Below are 20352 nucleotides of genomic sequence, written 5' to 3'. Positions count from 1 at the left end.
AATACGATTATATTTTATAACTGTATTAAATAAAACAAGTAAAAAAACACACAACCATGATGATACATACAAGCTTCAATAATCAAAACATAATGTCAAAATTTGACTATGTAGGTTAGGGTTTATGGGTAGTTCAGTTATTTTGTTATTTTTCAAATAACGTACATGTGGTATATACACAATTGAGAAGAGTGACAACTATGGCAAACATAGACAATATAAAACTCTGGAATGATATGGTATACAGCAATCACGTGACAGTGGGCAATTAAACTATTCTGTTAAACAATCAAGAATAACAAAATTAACAATTCAAAATATGCGCAAAAAACACATTTGCGTGTGTACAATTATGATTTGTTTTATTAACAAAAATCATTGAAACAGACTTTAATATTTTACTCACCAATAAAATGTTTCCATGGTGACTGCATCACTTCCGAAAAGTAATTACACTTTTTCGATTGACATACACATTATAAATTTAAGGAAATTACATACTCTACTAATTGTTAAATCTAATATAATTGTAATTTTCAGCCAAGGGGAAAGTTAGTAATCTTTAGTTATTATTGTTAGTGTTCATGACATGCTGAATGTGAGAATCATATTGACACGCTTTCAATGTCATGCTGAATAGGTGTTGCATGTCATGTTATATATTTATGGATTACTTTTTACGTGTTCAAACGTATATATTAGGTGTTGTATTGAGGTGAGAGTAGAAACCTATGTACACTAATAATTGTGATTGAACGAGCGATAGTTCATATCCCCACTTTATCTCATTGTGTCTCGAATAACTATTATTCCTAGTATATTGAATACTCAGTACACATCTGGACGACTTTTCTGCACAGCTAGGTTTTGTTAGTTACCAAAATATCAATTTAATTCTTTGACGTGTGTAAAACATTCTTGCATAAGAAATTGAGTATACCCTTGTCCATTTTTTTCAGTTTCCGACCTCCATCCTTAAAGAGGACAAATTGTCACAGTATATTATGATTAAATATTACCATAATGTTTTTCCGCGTTGTACGACCATATTTCTGTTTATATAAAAACTAAATAGCGTTCCTTATTGGCACCAACATTAACTGCAGCTAGCTTAGTATTTTCATGCAGAATCAGGGCAAACCAAAACTCAATCATAATGCAATAAAATGTCATTGAATTGTTGACATATATATTGTGTAGGTGGTGGGTTTTAAGTTAAAGCCTTCGTGCCTCTATGTATTCTCTACACAGGCTGTATTTCATGCTTTGAAAAAGTTTAAGGCCACATCTGTTTTATGTTATGCTCACGTGATATAATGCTGTAAACTAAGGTGGCTAATTAACCCTACAGTCTTGAAATATTTATACTAAGATTTTAATCTAAAGAATTAACAGTTAAAGCACCTTTATGTTAATGACTGTACTACGGTAACACCTGAGCGGATCGAAACGACTAATCGACGTAGTCAACAATGATACTTTCAGCAATTGTGAAGTAATAATAATAATATAACTGTTTCCCCGGTAAACAGTACGTGATGTTTACAATAGTCCAAATATTTGCATTTTCATTTTAACACAGTCGCCATATGTCAGCTAGGGTGGCTGGGAATGCTTGTTATAAACTGATCAAGCGGTATTAACATATCATCGCTGCCAAGTTAAAATTTAATCATAATTTAAAATAATATATAATTATTTCAGCCCCTGAAAATATTTTTTCTTTGCGTTTGGTAAAGTGAATTTCGAGTGGTGGTCACTTACCGGAATCTAGTGAGAGACTCAATATGCATTTTTTAAAACTAGGAGTTGGGTAGGAGTTAGATAATGTTCTTAATTAGTTTATTTTTCGAATTTGCGATACTATCATTATCATTTTTTTCTGCTCAATATTTGTTTAAAGATTTCTTTAATTGTTCATAGATGTTGTTTAATTTTGAAGCAGTACTTTGTTTGTATGTATCTGTTATTTGCTTTTTTACTTTATTTATTTTGAAGTCTTCATTTAGTAATGTGTTTTCGCTGGTACTAACACGATTGTATTTTTTTATAATTTGTTTTTGAATGAAAACTTCAATCGAATATCTACCCAGTTTGCTATAACTATAGTTAATTTGGATTGTGCCTCAAATGATCAAATGTACCAATGAAATGAAAAAATATGATATTGTAATTTTGGCATGGATGCCGCCGCCATAGTATACTAAACCTCAGACCCAATCTGCCTGGCTACATATGGCGACAGTGTTATAATGAAAATGCAAATATTTGAACTATTGTAAACACCACGTACGTTTTATCGGGGAAACAGTTATATTATTATTACTTCACAATTGCTGAAAGCATCATTGTTGACTACGTTGATTAGTCGTTTCGATCCGCTCAGGTGTTACCGGTAGTACAGTCATTAACATAAAGGTGTTTTAACTGTTAATTATTTAGATTGAAATCTTAGTACAAATATTTCAAGGCTGTGGGGTTAATTGGCCACCTTAGTTTACAGCATTATATCACGTGAGCATAGAATAAAACAGATGTGGTTTTAAACTTTTGTTTTAACGTATGGTATACAGCCCGTGTAGAGGATACGGGAGAGTACGAATGCTTCAACTGACTTAAAACCCAATACCCAAATATATATATACATTGATATTTTTAATTTCTGTCAACAATTCTGAATAGATTTCGTAATGAGAAAGGGGTCATACCCATATTCTGGAATGAAATATTCTATACAATTCTTAGAACGCTTAATACACAAGGCATGAACGCAACACACGTGTACGTGAGCGATGATCATGTGCGGTGTTTTATGTAATAATTACACGATTCTTCATATATACATACAATTGTATTACAAATTGTTTGTATATAATAAAGTGAATTATTGAACTTATTTGTGTACAATAACAGAGAGCTAATCACTTATCAATCTGATTAAAATCTGATGTAGTGTACGGGTTTTAATTATTTTGCCTATAAACATATTTTAATTTTATTTTTTATTACTTTTGTTAATAATGCCCTTTTATTTTATTATTTTACTTTGATTTTGATTTTGTGATTTTTTTTTAATTCCGCCCTACCTACATCTGACCCGATGCCTATGTAACGAGATTTCAACGAGACCCACTATCGACGATTTTAGTCAACGAATCACAGACCTCCTTCTATAGCGCACATGATGACGTCACCGGGCGGAGTCGGGTGTAAAACACACTCAAATAAAATGGCGGATTATACCGACGTTAGCGACCGAGAATAACACGGTTTTTCTGTAAGTTTATCATTGTCAAATGCAACGAAAGTCATTTTTATGTTAATATTGTGGCTCGAATGGTTCGACTTTAGATCGTTATTTTGCATAGTTATTCTGGGAGTGACGATTTTGTTTCCACCGTTTCGACCGAACACCAGTGTCTTTTTCCAGTCGTCTGCCCTGGAGACGGGTGATGTTTTGTTGACGATCGGGCCAACATCGTCTACGGTATTGAAGCCGTAGCTGTAAATATTCATCAAATTGTATCAACATTTTGTACATTATACAATAACTCTTTATTAAGTTAATTGAGCTGATTTGGGCTGGAATAAAATATTTTTTATTGGAACACATCGCAATTGATCAGGAAATATTTTTTTGCTCCAATTTTTTGTGTCGATGCCGTGGGGCGGTGACCGTTATACAATTTAAAATCAGTTTGCATTGTTTACTATAGCTGTTTACAGTGTTCTAATCATTATGATTTACTTATTTTTTTGCTTCCATTCTAGATAATTATGCTCAGTGATGTAAAATTGAAGCGATGTATGACTGAACGAACCTTGGCTGGCGAAGATGTATCTGGAAGTGCACACGTTTGTTGGAAGTGAAAAAAATATTCAATGTAATGACAAAAATTGTAAAATGCTGTGGAATTTCTTTTGCAAATAAAAATATACTAGCAATTTTCTATTAATGGTTCATTCAAGTGGGCACAATATAATGTACAGAAAGATTGCCCGTAGAGTGTCGCTACACTGAAAAGTAAGCAACCGACAGCCTGTATAAAAGGGGGACTGTGATTGGCTGTTACTTACGCAAGATTTGAACGGGACTTACATAGGCGTCGGATCAGATGTAGGTAGGGAGGAATTTAAAAAAAATCAAAATCAAAGTAAAATAATAAAATAAAAGGGCATTAATAACAAAAGTAATAAAATTAAAATAAGTTTATAGCCAAAATAATTAAAGCCCGTACACTACATCAGATTTTAATCAGATTGATCACTTATTTATATACAATTTTGTTCCAATATATTATATATAAAGAAATTGTCATGTTTTTGTAATAATGTTATATAATTTGCTTATATCAATTAATGCACAAACGGCATCCCTTATGAACTTTGCTTTTGTTGAACGTTGTTGTAGTCATAGCTTTGATACATAGTAACGACTGGATCATATATACAAGAATTGAATAATAATTAACCTATGAATATTCATGATCGAACTCGAAACATCAAAGAGCCATTTAAGAAATCGGTAATCCGCTTTTTCTTCCTGATCGGGAATATTTTGATCCTTCTGAGTTTTAAAACTTTCTGAATGCATTATTTGTAAAATTTACAGCATGTGACTTTATTTCTCTAGCTGCAGTAAAAGAGTAGCTGAAATATTTTATAACGCAATAATTGTTTAATGTTCTAATAATGGTTTTCATAGTGAAATCATTTAAATATCTGATAATGCTCAGTTTATTTTTTTAATAAAACTGTATTGTATTTGGAATAAACCTAGCAACGCTTTAATATGGCTGCGAATTTGGGTCACCACTCAATGTATCTGTAATTGCTGTATCCTAGTTCCAGAGTAGCTCGATTTTATTTGATCACGGTACGTGGAACGTTTAGGGTGCTGTATCACATTGTTTTTAATGATTTACATTTATTTCAGTGTATCATTTAAAATAAGCTGGTATAATATAGTAGGAATAACTACCCCAGAGGTGGGTAAAAAAAACACTAAACTATATATAAATCCTTGTATACACGCTTCCTGGGGTGTTTATTCCTTAAATCTATCATCAACAATGTGGTTATTTCCATAAATTAAAGTTTAAATTTAACATTTATCTACAATTCAATATTAATATTATCTGAAATGAATAAATATATATATATTCCTCTAATCAATCTATAACAGGTGTACCAAACACATACATCTATTAAAATTGCATTGTCGTGATTAGTGCAACATATGTGTGAAGCCAATAAATTAATGTATTATTATACCCACAATACACTATTCGTTCTCTAGGTTGGTGTAGGTTGGTGTACACAAATCCTAGAAAATAAAATGTACAGGAACAGGGGAATTTGATTGAACTCACTGTTTTACAGAATTTAAATTCATGAATTGAATTTACTGTGATAAATTGATATAGTTACTATGATATAATAAAATGTAATAAATTGAGTGTACACATAATATAGACTTGACAGTAAATATTAACCATATACCAGAACATCGGCAAAGGCATTCTTAACACAATAAACAAAATAAACATATACAAATAAATAAATACAATGAATATATTGATGGATGAGTTCTTACATAACATCTATTGACCAATATAATTGCAAGCAGCTGTTTGTTTTTCACTCCACTTTCACCGTATATTTCTCCAATTCCACTGCTGTAGTATTTGCTGCGGTTGTACTTGCTGATGATCTTGCCACCTGTATGTACGGTTGTTCCAAATTATGAGTACCCACGCACCGGCAACACAATTTCTTAACGTCAGCCTAAACACATGAATAAAACCACAACATTTTAGAAATGACTTGCAGGTTTTGTATGGGGTATGTTCAAGCGTGTATAAATGGAAATTACATATGTAGCTAAATATAATTGATAATTATTGGTGTGTTTGTGCTTATTTGTATTTGATTATATCAGAATGCAAATTTAAGTTATTGAAGCCTTGTGATCAAGAAAAGCAAGTATCAACCTATATTGTGACAGAATTCTAAACTAGGAATTTTATAAAATGATTTAATGTTAAATTGACATGTTGAATTATTATCATTTTAATTAGCCAAGCGTTGTTAATTTAGGACGAAACCATGTTTTACCGTAATATTATATTTGAATTCAAGTTATGTTAGCCGTTACACACTTTAAACTTGACATTGAGGTTCGAAAATGAATGCGTGTCGCTAAGAATGATTCTGCGTGTCTTCCGCTGTCTTGTTTGAAAGTTTACGAAGGACGTGTGTTCTACACATTAGATAAAAATGCAGATAATCAGTTACCACAGTAGCTTTTTGTGCTAATTATTGACCCGGTCAGTATGACAATTACTCCAACGATTGGTGTGGATAAACCCTTAAATTGCATATAGGCCTGATTGATTCCCTTAAGTGTTTCAATTACAGTTTACATAGTGTAAGAACAGTTTATATTCTTGTTTACTATATTTAATTGTGATCAGATAGTATACAGTAAAACGTAGTAAGTTGTGCTGTCATTTCTTCATAGTAAAACAGGATACCAGGTTATTTGGTAAGCGACATCACTACTGTGGCCCTGAATTGTATTTTATGGAATCAGAATGTGGAAAATGATCAAACGTGATGTCAATAATTTGTGATGTGTTCAATGTTTACCTAAAACAAAATAAATGTAGTACATTGTGTTTAGTTGTTTATATTTAGAATGCGTTTAAAATTTTGGAAATGTGCACAGGACATCGGTGTTATATATAATAGACAACTCAACTTGAAGATGACTTAATGATTAGTTAGTTAGTTAGGGGGATTTGTATACGACAAAAATATCTATGTTAAAATCTTATTGTTAACTATGATTTGTATTATAATTACTGTAGTCTAAATATAAATATATCTGTGTTAGGTAGTTTCTTATGTATAATATGCCGTCAGTTTATAACTATGAATACTTCACAAAATATACCATGAATTTAATTATAAATGATACAATTAGTTTCAATTAATGTTTGATTGAAAATTAAAAAAACATCTTTTTGGAATATATAACAAAATAATTAAAAAAAGAAGAGGACGAGAAGAGGGGGTGACGTATGAAGAAGGTGAGGTAAAAGATTGGAGGAGGGGAGCAGGAAGGGGAGGAGAAAGAAGATCAGCCGGAGGAAAAGAATGATAAGTTGGTGCGGGTGGCCGAACTGTAATAAAAAAAAAAAAAAACAATTCCGGACAAGAATGCCCGGAACTGTATTGGGAACAAGTATTAATTAGAATGTGATTTACCCATGTTTTTGTTACAACTAATTCGGCATTATCCAGGAACTACACTTTCACTGGCAATATATTCACAAGCTCTTTGCTGCTTTATATTTGTAACCTGGTGTTAAGACTTTGCGTTATCTATATTAAAGGCGTACCCAGAAAAATTCAGTTTAAATTGGAATTCATGTATTGTAAAACCTTGTGCAGATTAGTGTAGTGTTTCTGTTGCCACGAATATTTAGTTGTGATAGATAGTTTTATAATTGATGTCACATATCGTTAGATGTAGCACTTTGAAAAGTCATTTACATTATATTTTGAATGCTGCCCAGGTAAGGGCGAAGTGGCATATTTTACTATGTGCCAGTTACAACTTTTATCTGATGAACATACATTTAAAAGTAATAATAAGGTCGACGCAAGATGTGTGTGTCGTCAACAATGCAATGATCGCTTTGACGGCACGGAAATTGTGAACCTTTTTGAATGCTAGATTTTACACTTTGAGTCAGGGAATGACAATTTTCTTGGTTAGTGTACTGCAAAGAGTGTAAGTTTTTGTCATGGAACGGAAACAACATCTGTCATATGTTGACATGTCAGTAGAAGGACCAATTTCCTGAGTACTGGTATGCATTCTGCAATTTGTTTAAAAAATGGAATTTATAAGTGATTGAGTGAAAGCTATAATAGTTTGTCACAATCTGATTAAAATCTGATGTAGTGTACGGGTTTTAATTATTTTGCCTATAAACTTATTTTAATTTTATTTTTTATTACTTTTGTTAATAATGCCTTTTTATTTTATTATTTTACTTTGATTGTGATTTTGTGATTTTTTTAATTCCGCCCTACCTACATCTGACCCGATGCCTATGTAACGAGATTTCAACGAGGCCCACTATCGACGATTTTAGTCAACGAATCACAGACCTTCTTCTATAGCGCACATGATGACGTTACCGGGCGGAGTCGGGTGGCAAACACACTCAAATAAAATGGCGGATTATACCGACGTTAGCGACCGAGAATAACACGGTTTTTCGGTAAGTTTATCATTGTCAAATGCAACGAAAGTCATTTTTATGTTAATATTGTGGCTCGAATGGTTCGACTTTAGATCGTTATTTTGCATATTTATTCTGGGAGTGACGATTTTGTTTCCACCGTTTCGACCGAACACGAGTGTCTTTTTCCAGTCGCCTGCCCTGGAGACGGGTGATGTTTTGTTGACGATCGGGCCAACATCGTCTACGGTATTGAAGCCGATATTCATCAAATTGTATCAACATTTTGTACATTATACAATAACTCGTTATTAAGTTAATTGAGCTGATATGGCTGGAATAAAATATTTTTTATTGGAACACATCGCAATTGATCAGGAAATAATTTTTTGCTCCAATTTTTTGCGTCGATGCCGTGGGGCGGTGACCGTTATACAATTTAAAATCAGTTTGCATTGTTTACTATAGCTGTTTACAGTGTTCTAATCATTATGATTTACTTATTTTTTTGCTTCCATTCTAGATAATTATGCTCAGTGATGTAAAATTGAAGCGATGACTGACTGAACGAACCTTGGCTGGCGAAGATGTATCTGGAAGTGCACACATTTGTTGGAAGTGAAAAAAGTATTCAATGTAATGACAAAAATTGTAAAATGCTGTGGAATTTCTTTTGCAAATAAAAATATACTAGCAATTTTCTATTAATGGTTTATTCAAGTGGGCACAAAGAATGTACAGAAAGATTGCCCGTAGAGGTTGCTACACTGAAAAGTAAGCAACCGACAGCCTGTATAAAAGGGGGGCTGTGATTGGCTGTTACTTACGCGAGATTTGAACGGGACTTATATAGGCGTCGGATCAGATGTAGGTAGGGCGGAATTAAAAAAAATCAAAATCAAAGTAAAATAATAAAATAAAAGGGCATTAATATCAAAAGTAATAAAAATAAAATTAAAATAAGTTTATAGCCAAAATAATTAAAGCCCGTACATCAGATTTTAATCAGATTGAGTTTGTCATTGCCTCTTTGATGACGCGAAATACGTGCGTGGTATCAGATATATGTTAATCTCATTGCATTGTCAGAGTGTGAGTTCATTGACGACGGTGAGAAACTATCTAAGAACTAGCAAATAATATTTCTATATGATGATATAGGACATACTGGAAAAAAGGAACGACACATTTTATTAAAACCAGACTTTATTTTACTGCAGCTGTGTGGATATCATCTGAGAAATTACTAGTTTATGTATGTGAATAATGTTCAAGAAAACCGATTGCTTGATTAGTTGCCTCATATCCCATGTTAGTCATGTAATCATTAAATGTAATACATTGTAAATATTGTTTTGTGATATAATACTTGTTTAGGTTTTAATTTCTTTGTGTCAATGATGGCTCCCCTGTTGTGAACACGTTTCGTTAACACTATTCATGTTTTTGATACAACCACCCAAGCTTAAACACTGATGTTACGAGAAAAGGAGAGATGAAATAAAGAAATAGTGTTGGCGTTGATAAGGTGTAATGAATGAGAAGAAGTGTCCTTGTAATTACATAAATATAGTTGTAGTTGTAATTGAGTTTCATTTAGGACCTGTATGTTCATCAGAAATATCATTCTGCCGACGTTTATCGGGTTGCGCGAAGATGCAAGATACACATTGAAGAATCATGACATGAAACAATGGTGTGAAGGGAGTTGGTTATGGTCAGGAACGGCAATGAGTGAATGTAACCCGTGGTTATAACATGTTGGTTCATTGTGTGAATGATATACAATGAACACTTTCATTTAAATTGGTATACGTGTAAACTAGAGTAACCATTTTGACAGTTGTTTCCCTAATGACAAAACTGGTTCAGTTGAAAAGTGGGTGTGATTATTATTTTGGTGACAAATGCAAATAAAATGTGGCCTTTGTTTTGTTCGGGTAATTATTGTTAGAAATATTTTATAATTGTTAAATTAATGAACATTGATTATGTTACTGTTGGCAAATGAGGATAATATTAGTATTGAAATCGAGTCATATTAATGTGTAATGTTTATATTTTGAGTGTAATATATACAGTAATCGTGTTCTTATATGACATAACTTACGTTAATGAACGTTTTCGCAAATGAACTGATAATTTTATCATTTTCTCGCAATAACATCGCCAGAAATGGGTGGACAAGATGACCGACTTCCGCCCGTGGCCAGTGCCCACTGTCAAATAAACATCACAGGATGTGCCATAGAGATTGCATTGCATAAACATATATTGAAACAAAATTTAATTTTGAGTTTTTACTTTCATTTTTTCACTTTTGTGTGCTTCGTAATGAACAGGTGACGTTCCAAGCTTTCGATAAGTTATAAATGTTTCCTTTAAAACTCCATCATTAAATGCCCAATTTTCTGTAAAGCCGATGGACGATTTTCTGTAAAGCCAATAAATCAGACGATGGACGATGTGTATATGTGTGCCAGTATCTACGTTTAAAAATAGGAAAATGATGTAACGTATGTAACTCTTCAAGTTTGTCGCTTCGTTCTGGGTACGCTTTGATTCAATGCACACAGCGACTCAGCTTATGCAGTATTCGTAGCTCAAATTAGTGTTCAAATTCTTGCATTTGTTATACAGATGTACGATCCAGTTGTGAGCAAATATAACTGTTTTAATACAATTAACAACAGGAAGTAACATGAATCAAGATTTATTTCAGATTATGTCCGTTATTCCATGTTAAACCACCCCATTTTTCGAACGGGAACCACTGTCGTTATACTGCTTTTGATGCTAAAGGTCAGACCACAAGAGTACAAAGTGGCCTATAAAAACGAAAGTTTCACCAATTTCACATTTCATCAGGTAAGCCATATGTTACGTAATAAACGTTACATGTACGTAAATAATCCAGTGATAGAATAAAGTAATAGTCTGTTCTAAAATGCATTTTAAGTACAGGTAAAAGCTAAATTAGTCATATTGACGAGAACATTAACTTCTATTTCATGGAATCGATTTACAAAATAATTTTTATTATTAGAAATGCTGCTGTTTCGATGTTAAATGACAAATACGTTACCATACAACCGATAAAACACGCTATGCTCTATAAAATATGACCAATGTTCCGAGTCAGTATTCTGTAATCTGCCATTTAACGAACGGAAACACATGAAACCATTATATTGGTAACACCTCCTTATCGACGCTATTTTGTTTGGAATTGTGAAACAATTTTGTCAATATAACAATGTGTGTCATATGTTACTTAATTAGTAACTGTTACGTATATATGTTGTGTCCGTGGTAGTACGGAACACACTGGTCGGTTGGTATAAAGCCTTTATATATCGCGCATATTTTATAAATCTTAAGTACATTTCAGCGAAGAACAGTGTTTTCCTAGTCATCGAGCATTTTTGAACGAGGGTCGAAGACTTGTTTTACGCTGAAATATTAATCTATTTCACGACCGTTGATTATGCATAATTAAACCCAACAAGTTGGATTTTATTCTGAGCATTTTTGAATGATTCTTAAATTAAATTTCTTAAATTAAATTTCTTAAATTTGTGAATATTAGTTACATTTATTATGCTTTAAACAGTTTTCTATTTTCTGTTCATAAATGTATCCATTTGACTGTGATATTTACAAATAATGCACAATGACACAAAATGTTGGATGGCACGATCATTTGATGCTTTTTATGGACATTCTTATTCTAGAAAACTTAACTTAGAACAGATTTGGATTTTTGCTTTACATATATAAGGATGGATTAAAAATGCTGGTAACATTTACCATACATATATTTATTGATATTCTAATCGCCATTCTTATTGCGTTTGGATGTATGTTCTGTTCTGTTGTCCACTGTTGCAGGTACGATATAGTTGTCCATATATTACTATTTTTTCAGTTAAACAATTTACTTGATTATATTAGCCCGTCATACTGCCAAGTTTTTACAATTTTGACAACCAGCATGCAAATGTGTGATAACAAATGTCGCTCACAATGTGCGCGATAACATTGCATATAAGTTATATCATTAAAACACGTAAATGAATATTCAATAACGGAAATAACGAACAACGGTTTTATTTCATCTTCTGGGCGAAGGCACTGCGTTTACGTAAAGAAGTGCGACGGCCTACATGCTTCGGACGTATGCCGGGATCTCGTTGAAAACGAGAGATTGTCGAGATCTCGTTGAAAACGGGGGTGTGTCGAAATCTCGTTAGGAGTAAGAGAGCCAACATACTCATGTTTGCCCGTCAATTAGTATTCCATTCTATCCTATCATAGCGTCCACTGAGATAGAGTTGGTATGAGAGTTCGAAGAACAAACACAAGTATGCTGGCTCTCCGGCTCTAGACGGGATAACGACGCACATTTTTGTTTAATGTCTGTCATTATACAAACCTGGAACTTGTCACTCAGGAGTACATACACAATGGGATTGAATATGCAATCTGATATAAGGATCCATATATATAATGTACATTTGAACGCCATTTTGAACTGCTGGTTTTCGAGGTATCGGTCCCTTTCATATATGGGTATAAGTAAGCCATATACTTTAACAGGTAGCCAGCATACAACAAATAACAGCACTATTGCAATAAGACTATTGACGGCCTGAAAAACAAGTGATATCACGCATCATTTTAATAAAAGCTTTCCAAATATCGCACTCTCTGGTGACGTACTTGTGTGACATAAGTAGAATTGTCACAAAAGGGAGAGTGTTTTACAAAACAACACAAAGTTGCTAATTTCGACGAGACGTAGATCAATGTTAACAAATTAGAGAAGAGACCATCATGAAACACTGACGCCTCAGAACGGAAAAAAATCATGGTTTTGTTCGAAGACTTTCGTAAACTGTATTAATTGGAAGCAACAGCTTAAATTATAACGATAGCTGTGTAAATATAAAGCTACCTTTCGAATAGCTCTTCTTTGTCTTAAGCATCTTGTATCATCTTGTTGTCCTGGTGATCTGTGACCACGTAGCATTTTGCCCATACGCGCATAGAGAATAGATATTGCTAGAAGAGGCAGAACGTAGGAAACCGCAAATGATATCCACTCGTACACTACATACCAGTTTCCTGGCCAGTCGTCATAACATATCGCGACAGTGGTGTGTCCATTTGGAAAAACCTCATACGTCTTGAAAATGGCTAATGGGACTGAATACAAAAAGCAGAGCACCCATATCATCATAACTGTTCCAGCTTTCTTCTGTCTTGATGTGTTGTGCGCCATTGGAAACATAACAGCACCATAACGATCGAATGCAATGGCCCCAAGCGTGTATATGCTAACCAGTATAGAGGACTGTGGGGAAGACATCATAATTAAAATTGTAATCAGCTGTGTTATTGGTATAGTTTCCAATCAACTAACATGCAATATTTAGCATACAGACAACTAGAAAATAGTGTTTTACCGTCATCATATCTTTTGATTAATGTATATAATTATAGTATTTTAAACAGAGAATGGGACAGAATAATTGGGAAATTTATATTTTTTACTTTTTAATATTACAAAATAAACAATATCCAAGATTATTGTTTATTTTGTAATGTGGTTAAATGTATACAGTCGGGAATGTACGAATATTTATGTCTCAGGAAGTTACATCATGTATTGTAATAAATAAATTATTACGGCTTAGTCTAAGCTTCTGAAGTTATTGCAAATTCAGAGTTCTTACACAATCGGTTATCACGGGATATCGTGTATTCGATCAACAGGCTACATTAATAGTTCCTATTAAACCCATAAATAAATAATAAATACTTTATTATTTGATAGCTTCATTTTAAGAGACCTCATTGTACATAAACAATGTTTTTTATAATTTGAAACGTGAAATTACGTCCCTGTGTTACTAATATATGATGATTAATGGTGATACATGGATTTTTTAATAACTGGATAATATTTAAGTACATACATAATAATTTATGTGCAGCGCAATATTGCATGGGACAAGGGCAGGGAATTGCACATCATTTAAATTGTCTGTAAAATATGAGCCTACACATGTAAGTTTGGGGTTTGGGCATTTACAAAAATAAATAATAAAAGATCTTCGAGTAAAATTAAAAGAAAAGACTCAGAATTGTAGCAACACCGCAGTCGATTGTTTCCAGTCGCCCGACTTCGCCTGGGGTGAAACTGTGCCACCAAGCCACACATAAAAGGAGGAAACCTTGGCAGTGACATACACCAATTACTAATCCACCAGAGTTTAGTAACCATTAATTAATTTGACGAGAATACAAATTAAATGTATATATATTAGTTACAGAGATGTCAAAAAAATACCTAATCAATGACGTCACACGCTATAATGTTCTCTTATTGAGTATATCTCATTTTATTTTGTATTTCTTTTAACTTGATATGACATCATGCAGCAGTATAACGAATGTATGTAACGCTTTAAAATAGCATTAGTTGAATATGCATTAAGGACTATATATATATATTGAAGATTGAATAATTAGTTGGACTGTATGATTGGTGCATGATATATTGCTATAAAAACATCATGCTTAGACCGTTTTACAAGATTTCTCTATTGGTGTAAATGATTCTTAACAAAAACTACTTTCAATGAAAAAAATCCGGTAATTCAACTCATGGCAAACATATAAGTCAGTGGATTTGCTTGTGGGACTATTCCCACAACGTAATTACTTCAATTGGATCAAAATGGATGTCGTTTTCTCGGCTCACAGAGATATTGGTTCACTTAAATGTGACATATTGCATAACTCAAAGATGGGAAAAAATATTGTACTTGATGTATTAGTAAGGTACGTTTTTACAGTTTTGTATCTTTGCTAGTTTTTCCGTAAACCGACCAGAAGTAAACCTTGGAACACTTTTCACTCAATTCAGACTGTATTTATTCAGAAAATAAGAAAGCTAATTTTAAATTAGAAGTATAGTTATCTGTAATTGAGTGTATAAAGTCTCTGTGTGAGTATTTTAAGAACTAATTTCAGAAATGACAAATGTTTATCTGTGCTGTATTTTACCCTTCAATCAAAATGTCACGGTCACACGCCAAGTGATATGAATTATGTTAAAAATATCTTTATTATTATCTGTAATTACTATCTGAGGGTAATGTATGGAAAAGACAAAAAGGTAAAATACATTTCACAGACAAAAACAAACAATACAGAATGTTAAATCTATTACTCAAAATAAAACCCCTATGTTCTTATTTAATTTTTTACATTGTATTTTGGAGTGATAAACGTGTCAGTAAATACAAATCCAATCTGATCGGTCAATAAAAGCAGATTGAATTTTGACATCTTGGCTGAGTATCATAAATATACAACAATATCTCAAGATATTTTTTAATTTACACAATATTTCTCGAATTATTATTAGACATTGTATTAATTCGAATAGTTTCAGACTCGACAACTTGGTCTGACAAAATCGTCGCTCAAAACTTATCTCATAAAAAATCTTGGAATAAACTCCTACGTCAGGTTTTACAATGACTCCCTCCTGAGTAAAAAGGAAATGTCCCACTTCCCTAGAGAAATAAATAAGTATTCCCCCGTCCTCAGCACAATCTTCATGGAACAGCTCAAGCTTAAATTCTCCGCGAACAGAAATGTGTTCACCCGTGTCTAATGACAATTTTCCACGAATTGTGTAACGGTCATGGTTATAATTAACATCAAAATTAGTAATTATGTCACCAGTGCATCCCTGACACGGTGAATATAGCGATTTATCCAAAAATAACTATATTTCCTAATCGCCATAGCAAACACGAAATAGCAATTGTATTCATAAACGGCGATCATTTATATAAACGGAACGTGATCCGATGTCTCGAATACGCGCTCACAATTCACGATCACTGTGTTAATTTTAGGCTTTGGAGAAGCTACAAAACGGATCCATAGGATACACATGGTAAAATTTGCGTGACTTTATAACATCACATTTTATTAAACTCGTGTAGTACACTGTTCAGTGACTATTCATAAGATATAACAAAACGATAAGACTACATAACATAAAAATGTGACTACATAACATAAAGGCGATAATTTATAACAAAGGGATGGGATTACATAACATAAAAATAGCACTACATAACATAAAAATGGTACTAACTAAGTAGCAGAGTGTATAACATAAAAAGATACTACATAAAAAAGATGGAAATATACAACATAATGTTGAGACTACATAACACAGCGATGACAATATAGTCAGGGAGCATGTGCATCAATTCTGAAGCCCGTGGGACTTGGGTGGTGAAAGCAAATCACTTATCTATATGGCTTCAGGTGACCCTAATTGATGATAAAAAACATGTTGACAGTCTGGAAACTTGTTGTGTTAGCGGTTTTTAAAGGGAACCTCAATCCAAACAACATAATGACCCCTAAAGAAAAAGCTCCACAAATGTAGGAGAATGCAATTTACACTTTTTTTATATCAGTTTTCATTCTCTAGATATTCAACTTTTCATCGTTATTATGTAGTCAGCCATCTTGATTCTCAAGCAAAGGATTATGGGTAAAGTATGACATCATAGAATCTGTTGTCAGAAATTGAGAAAATTATTTCATCTATAACATGAGAAATACTGATGCGAATTAGTTCAAATTTTCGTTGTGCATATTACTCATGTATATAATTATAGTAATGGAAATTGGAATTTTACAAATACACATAAAGTGAAGATATTGTTAAAAACGTTAAAAAAATAAAAATCAATATTTTAGTTGTGAAATATAGAATGTCACTTTTTTGTCCCCTTTTTGTGCTCAACATGTGATATATCACCTATATAACCTACTCACGTTGGTAAATTGTATACAATATAAGGAAATTTTAGCATTTGGTAGAAAAACATAAAAATAAATATTTTCAGTTCTGTTTCCATGACAACTATTTTATAAGCATGGATGGTACCAGTACATGTATGCTACCAATTTCTAAACTTCCAGCCAATTTAAAGTTCAACTTTTGAAGTTATAGATGAAATCATTTTCTTAATTTCTGACAACAGATTCTATGATGTCATACTTTACCCATAATCCTTTGCTTGAAAATTAAGATGGCTGACTACGTAATACTGATGAAAAGTGGAATATCTAGAGAATGAAAAGTGATACAACAAAACTGTAAATTGCATTCTCCTACATTTATGGAGCTTTTTCTTGGGAGTTCATTATGTTGTTTGGATTGAGGTTCCCTTTAACAAAAGAAGGCAATGCCTATTTTTGCACACTTTTGTTTACGACTGTTGCACATGTACCCCTTGCGTATTTCCTGCCATTAGTTCAAATGGCTCTGTGTGTTGGCAGGTTGGTGGTTAAAGTGAACCATATGTTTTAATTACACTGAGGAATCTCTAAATAACATTGAAAATAAGTTTACACTCTGAGTTCCTGTCCTGCAGATTTTTTTTTAACCAGAAAGATCGCCTTATTTTCATTGCTCATTAAGTTAATTGTTAGCACTTGCCAATATATCTCTATATATGAAACCTGTCAATTATTATAATTCTCAGTGTTTTTTTTTTTTCAGAAGACATGTCTATTTATTTATCAAATATATAACTATATATAGCTGGGTTATTAAACGTAACTACTCATAAGGGTCAGACCATTCGATTGGAGGGGGGTCAAATTAAAAAACATTGACATTTCCCAAAAAATCATATGTCTGTTTGGTTTTATGTTGGAAAGCGCTAAAAAAATAGGTCAATACCTAGTGAACATTAATTTACTTGCCATGATGACCTCATCCCTCAAATATTGAATGGTCTAACCCTGTATACATATAATACACTTTTATTGTAGCCTATAATGACCAATTTTTCTTATGTATGTTTCAGATCATCTATCAGTAGACCGAGCTGTAGATTATAAACCTGAACTTTGTAGAACTCTAATAGTCACCTATTTGGTGTAGTAATAGTGTTCAAATGGTGGTGGTGGTGACTTTTTTAGACACTGAATAGAGATTGAAAAAATAATACGTTTTCAATGCAACACACAGCTCCGCTGGGAGTTCCAGTGTCAAAACGTGCACGATATGTAACAGACTTTTTGATGTGCATCATTTGTCAGAAAGCTGGTGGTGCCCTTGTTGGAAAACCTAGTACCTATGAAAAAGTTCTGCAATTTGTTCATGAAAGAGCAAAGTATGGTGATGGTGAATATCCGGAAGTGAGCAGGCGTCTTGGTGATTTGACTGATCAAGATCTTGGATCAATAAATGCTACATGGCACAGAAAATGTTACCAGAACACAGTGCACGTACAGTTAACCAAGAGAGCTAGGGAAAAATTTGAAAAGCAGATGGCAGCAAGAGGCAGTAGAGCACCGGATAGTTCCTCCTCAGACAGCAGTAGCACCTTCACACGTTCCCAGTCTGTTCCGTTTGAGAAAGATGCATGCTTCTTCTGTGAACAAGGAGCATTATATAATAAGCCTCTACATAAAGTTGTTACTGGCAATGCAGGCCAAGCTTTCAAACATGCAGTAGAGAAGAGTAGAAATGAGAAGTTTCGAGTCAAACTCAGCACTGCAATAAATCCTGAAGATGCACACGCTATTGACATCAGGTATCATAAGCATTGCTGGGCCATTCATGTGACACATGTGCTACGTCGATCTGAAGAAACAACTAGTCAGCACAGTGCCTTTAATGATTATGCTGCAGAAGTGGAGTTTCTAAGTCTTGTTCAAGGGGAGCTTCTTGATGGTCATATCATCAGCATGGCAACACTTCAGAATGCATATATTAAAATTCGCACAGAAAATAATGTGATGAATCCCATGTTCAGTCGCAAGATGCTGAAGAAACTTCTGCAGAGGGAAATAATGGAAATAGAATTCCACAGACCAAAGCGAGTGAATGAGTCTGAACGTGTAAGCATAAAGTGTGGAAGGGATGCAACTATTCATCTTGCAGAAGATGACACAGAAGAAGGCGATGTAGACATGAAGTGCCTATTTACTGCTGCATCAATTCTCAGAAAAGCAATAAGCAAGGCCAGACCATGGACATTTGCTGGGTCGCTAAGTGATGGTGAGAAGGAGAATATACCAACCCAGCTATACAGTTTCTATCGTTGGATAATCCAAGGACCAAAGACATCACTCTCTACTGAGTCCAGATCAACAGCTGTAAACAGGAATGCCATGAGTCTTGCACAAAGTACAATGTCCATGTTCTTGTCCAAGCATCAGGTTAACAGGAAAGAGACACAGAGTCTAAGAGCAGTCAGAGAAATGCCGCAGCAGTTGGCTATTGGCTTAGCCATTCGCCAGGCCATCAGAAGCAAGAAAGTTATCAACATTTTGCATGGTCTGGGTGTATCAGTTGAGTATAATAGACGTCTAAGGATAGAATCACAGATAGCCAACAGTGTTCTTCATACCATGTTGGAAAATGACATGGTCTACCTGCCTCCTGATGTCATTAAGGGAAGATTTATCTTCTTTGCCATTGACAATGTTGACTTTGCAGAGGACACAGCTGATGGGAAGCACACACTCCATGCCACTGCAATGGCCAGCTACCAAAGATGTCAACCAGGTGATGAGGCCAGAAAATTGAAGCTATTGCAGTCAACCACCCATCGCTCAATGAGTGAATTCCCAGACACTCCTTTACTTCAATGCTCTAAGCCACTGAGTCAAACGTCAAGTCCCACATATCCTACATTCACACTTGCTGAAGATCAGGTACAAGAAACATGCTCCCCAGATGCTGCCTGGCTTATGGGACGAATAATTGTAGGATTTCAGTCAAGGCTAACTGAAATCACTGACAATCAACCAGATGACTCCTCAAACTCTGAAGAGAATGGAAGTCATGACAACATTCCTTCCTGGTCAGGTTATAACTCACTGGTGAGCAAACAGTTACCCGTGACAAGAGTGGGTGCACCACCACTACTTCCTGCACCTGCCCATGAATGGACAACTCTGATGACTATCTTAAAGCAAGCTCAGCATATAAATGCAAAAGTTGTGGGTCCTGATCGAAAAACAGTTATTTCTT

At 33.8% G+C, this 20352-nt stretch overlaps 1 protein-coding gene and 2 long non-coding RNA genes across 3 annotated transcripts; 2 read left to right on the top strand and 1 right to left on the bottom strand.

The window, feature by feature from the left end:
* The first annotated feature begins 3071 nt into the window (after window positions 1-3071).
* On the top strand, window positions 3072-3945 carry LOC146734376 (uncharacterized). The gene is made up of 2 exons (XR_014931473.1): window positions 3072-3277; window positions 3772-3945. It is a non-coding gene; the product is annotated as an uncharacterized LOC146734376 (long non-coding RNA).
* Window positions 3946-8194: 4249 nt separating this feature from the next.
* Window positions 8195-8955, top strand: LOC146734375 (uncharacterized). Its single transcript, XR_014931471.1, has 2 exons — window positions 8195-8297; window positions 8782-8955. It is a non-coding gene; the product is annotated as an uncharacterized LOC146734375 (long non-coding RNA).
* Window positions 8956-12561: 3606 nt separating this feature from the next.
* LOC102808064 (substance-P receptor-like) lies at window positions 12562-13629 on the bottom strand. Its single transcript, XM_006819410.2, has 2 exons — window positions 13216-13629; window positions 12562-12909 (listed from the first exon to the last, which is right to left on the bottom strand). The coding sequence occupies exons 1-2, from the start codon at window positions 13627-13629 to the stop codon at window positions 12562-12564; spliced, it is 762 nt and encodes a 253-aa protein (XP_006819473.2).
* Between the last annotated feature and the right edge of the window lie 6723 nt (window positions 13630-20352).

The sequence above is a fragment of the Saccoglossus kowalevskii genome, chromosome 14 (assembly GCF_978046115.1).
Source record: "Saccoglossus kowalevskii chromosome 14, keSacKowa6.1, whole genome shotgun sequence".
NCBI lineage: Eukaryota > Metazoa > Hemichordata > Enteropneusta > Harrimaniidae > Saccoglossus > Saccoglossus kowalevskii.
The sequence above is the reverse complement of the archived record's forward strand: the minus strand, read 5'-3'. Positions and strand labels throughout refer to the sequence as shown.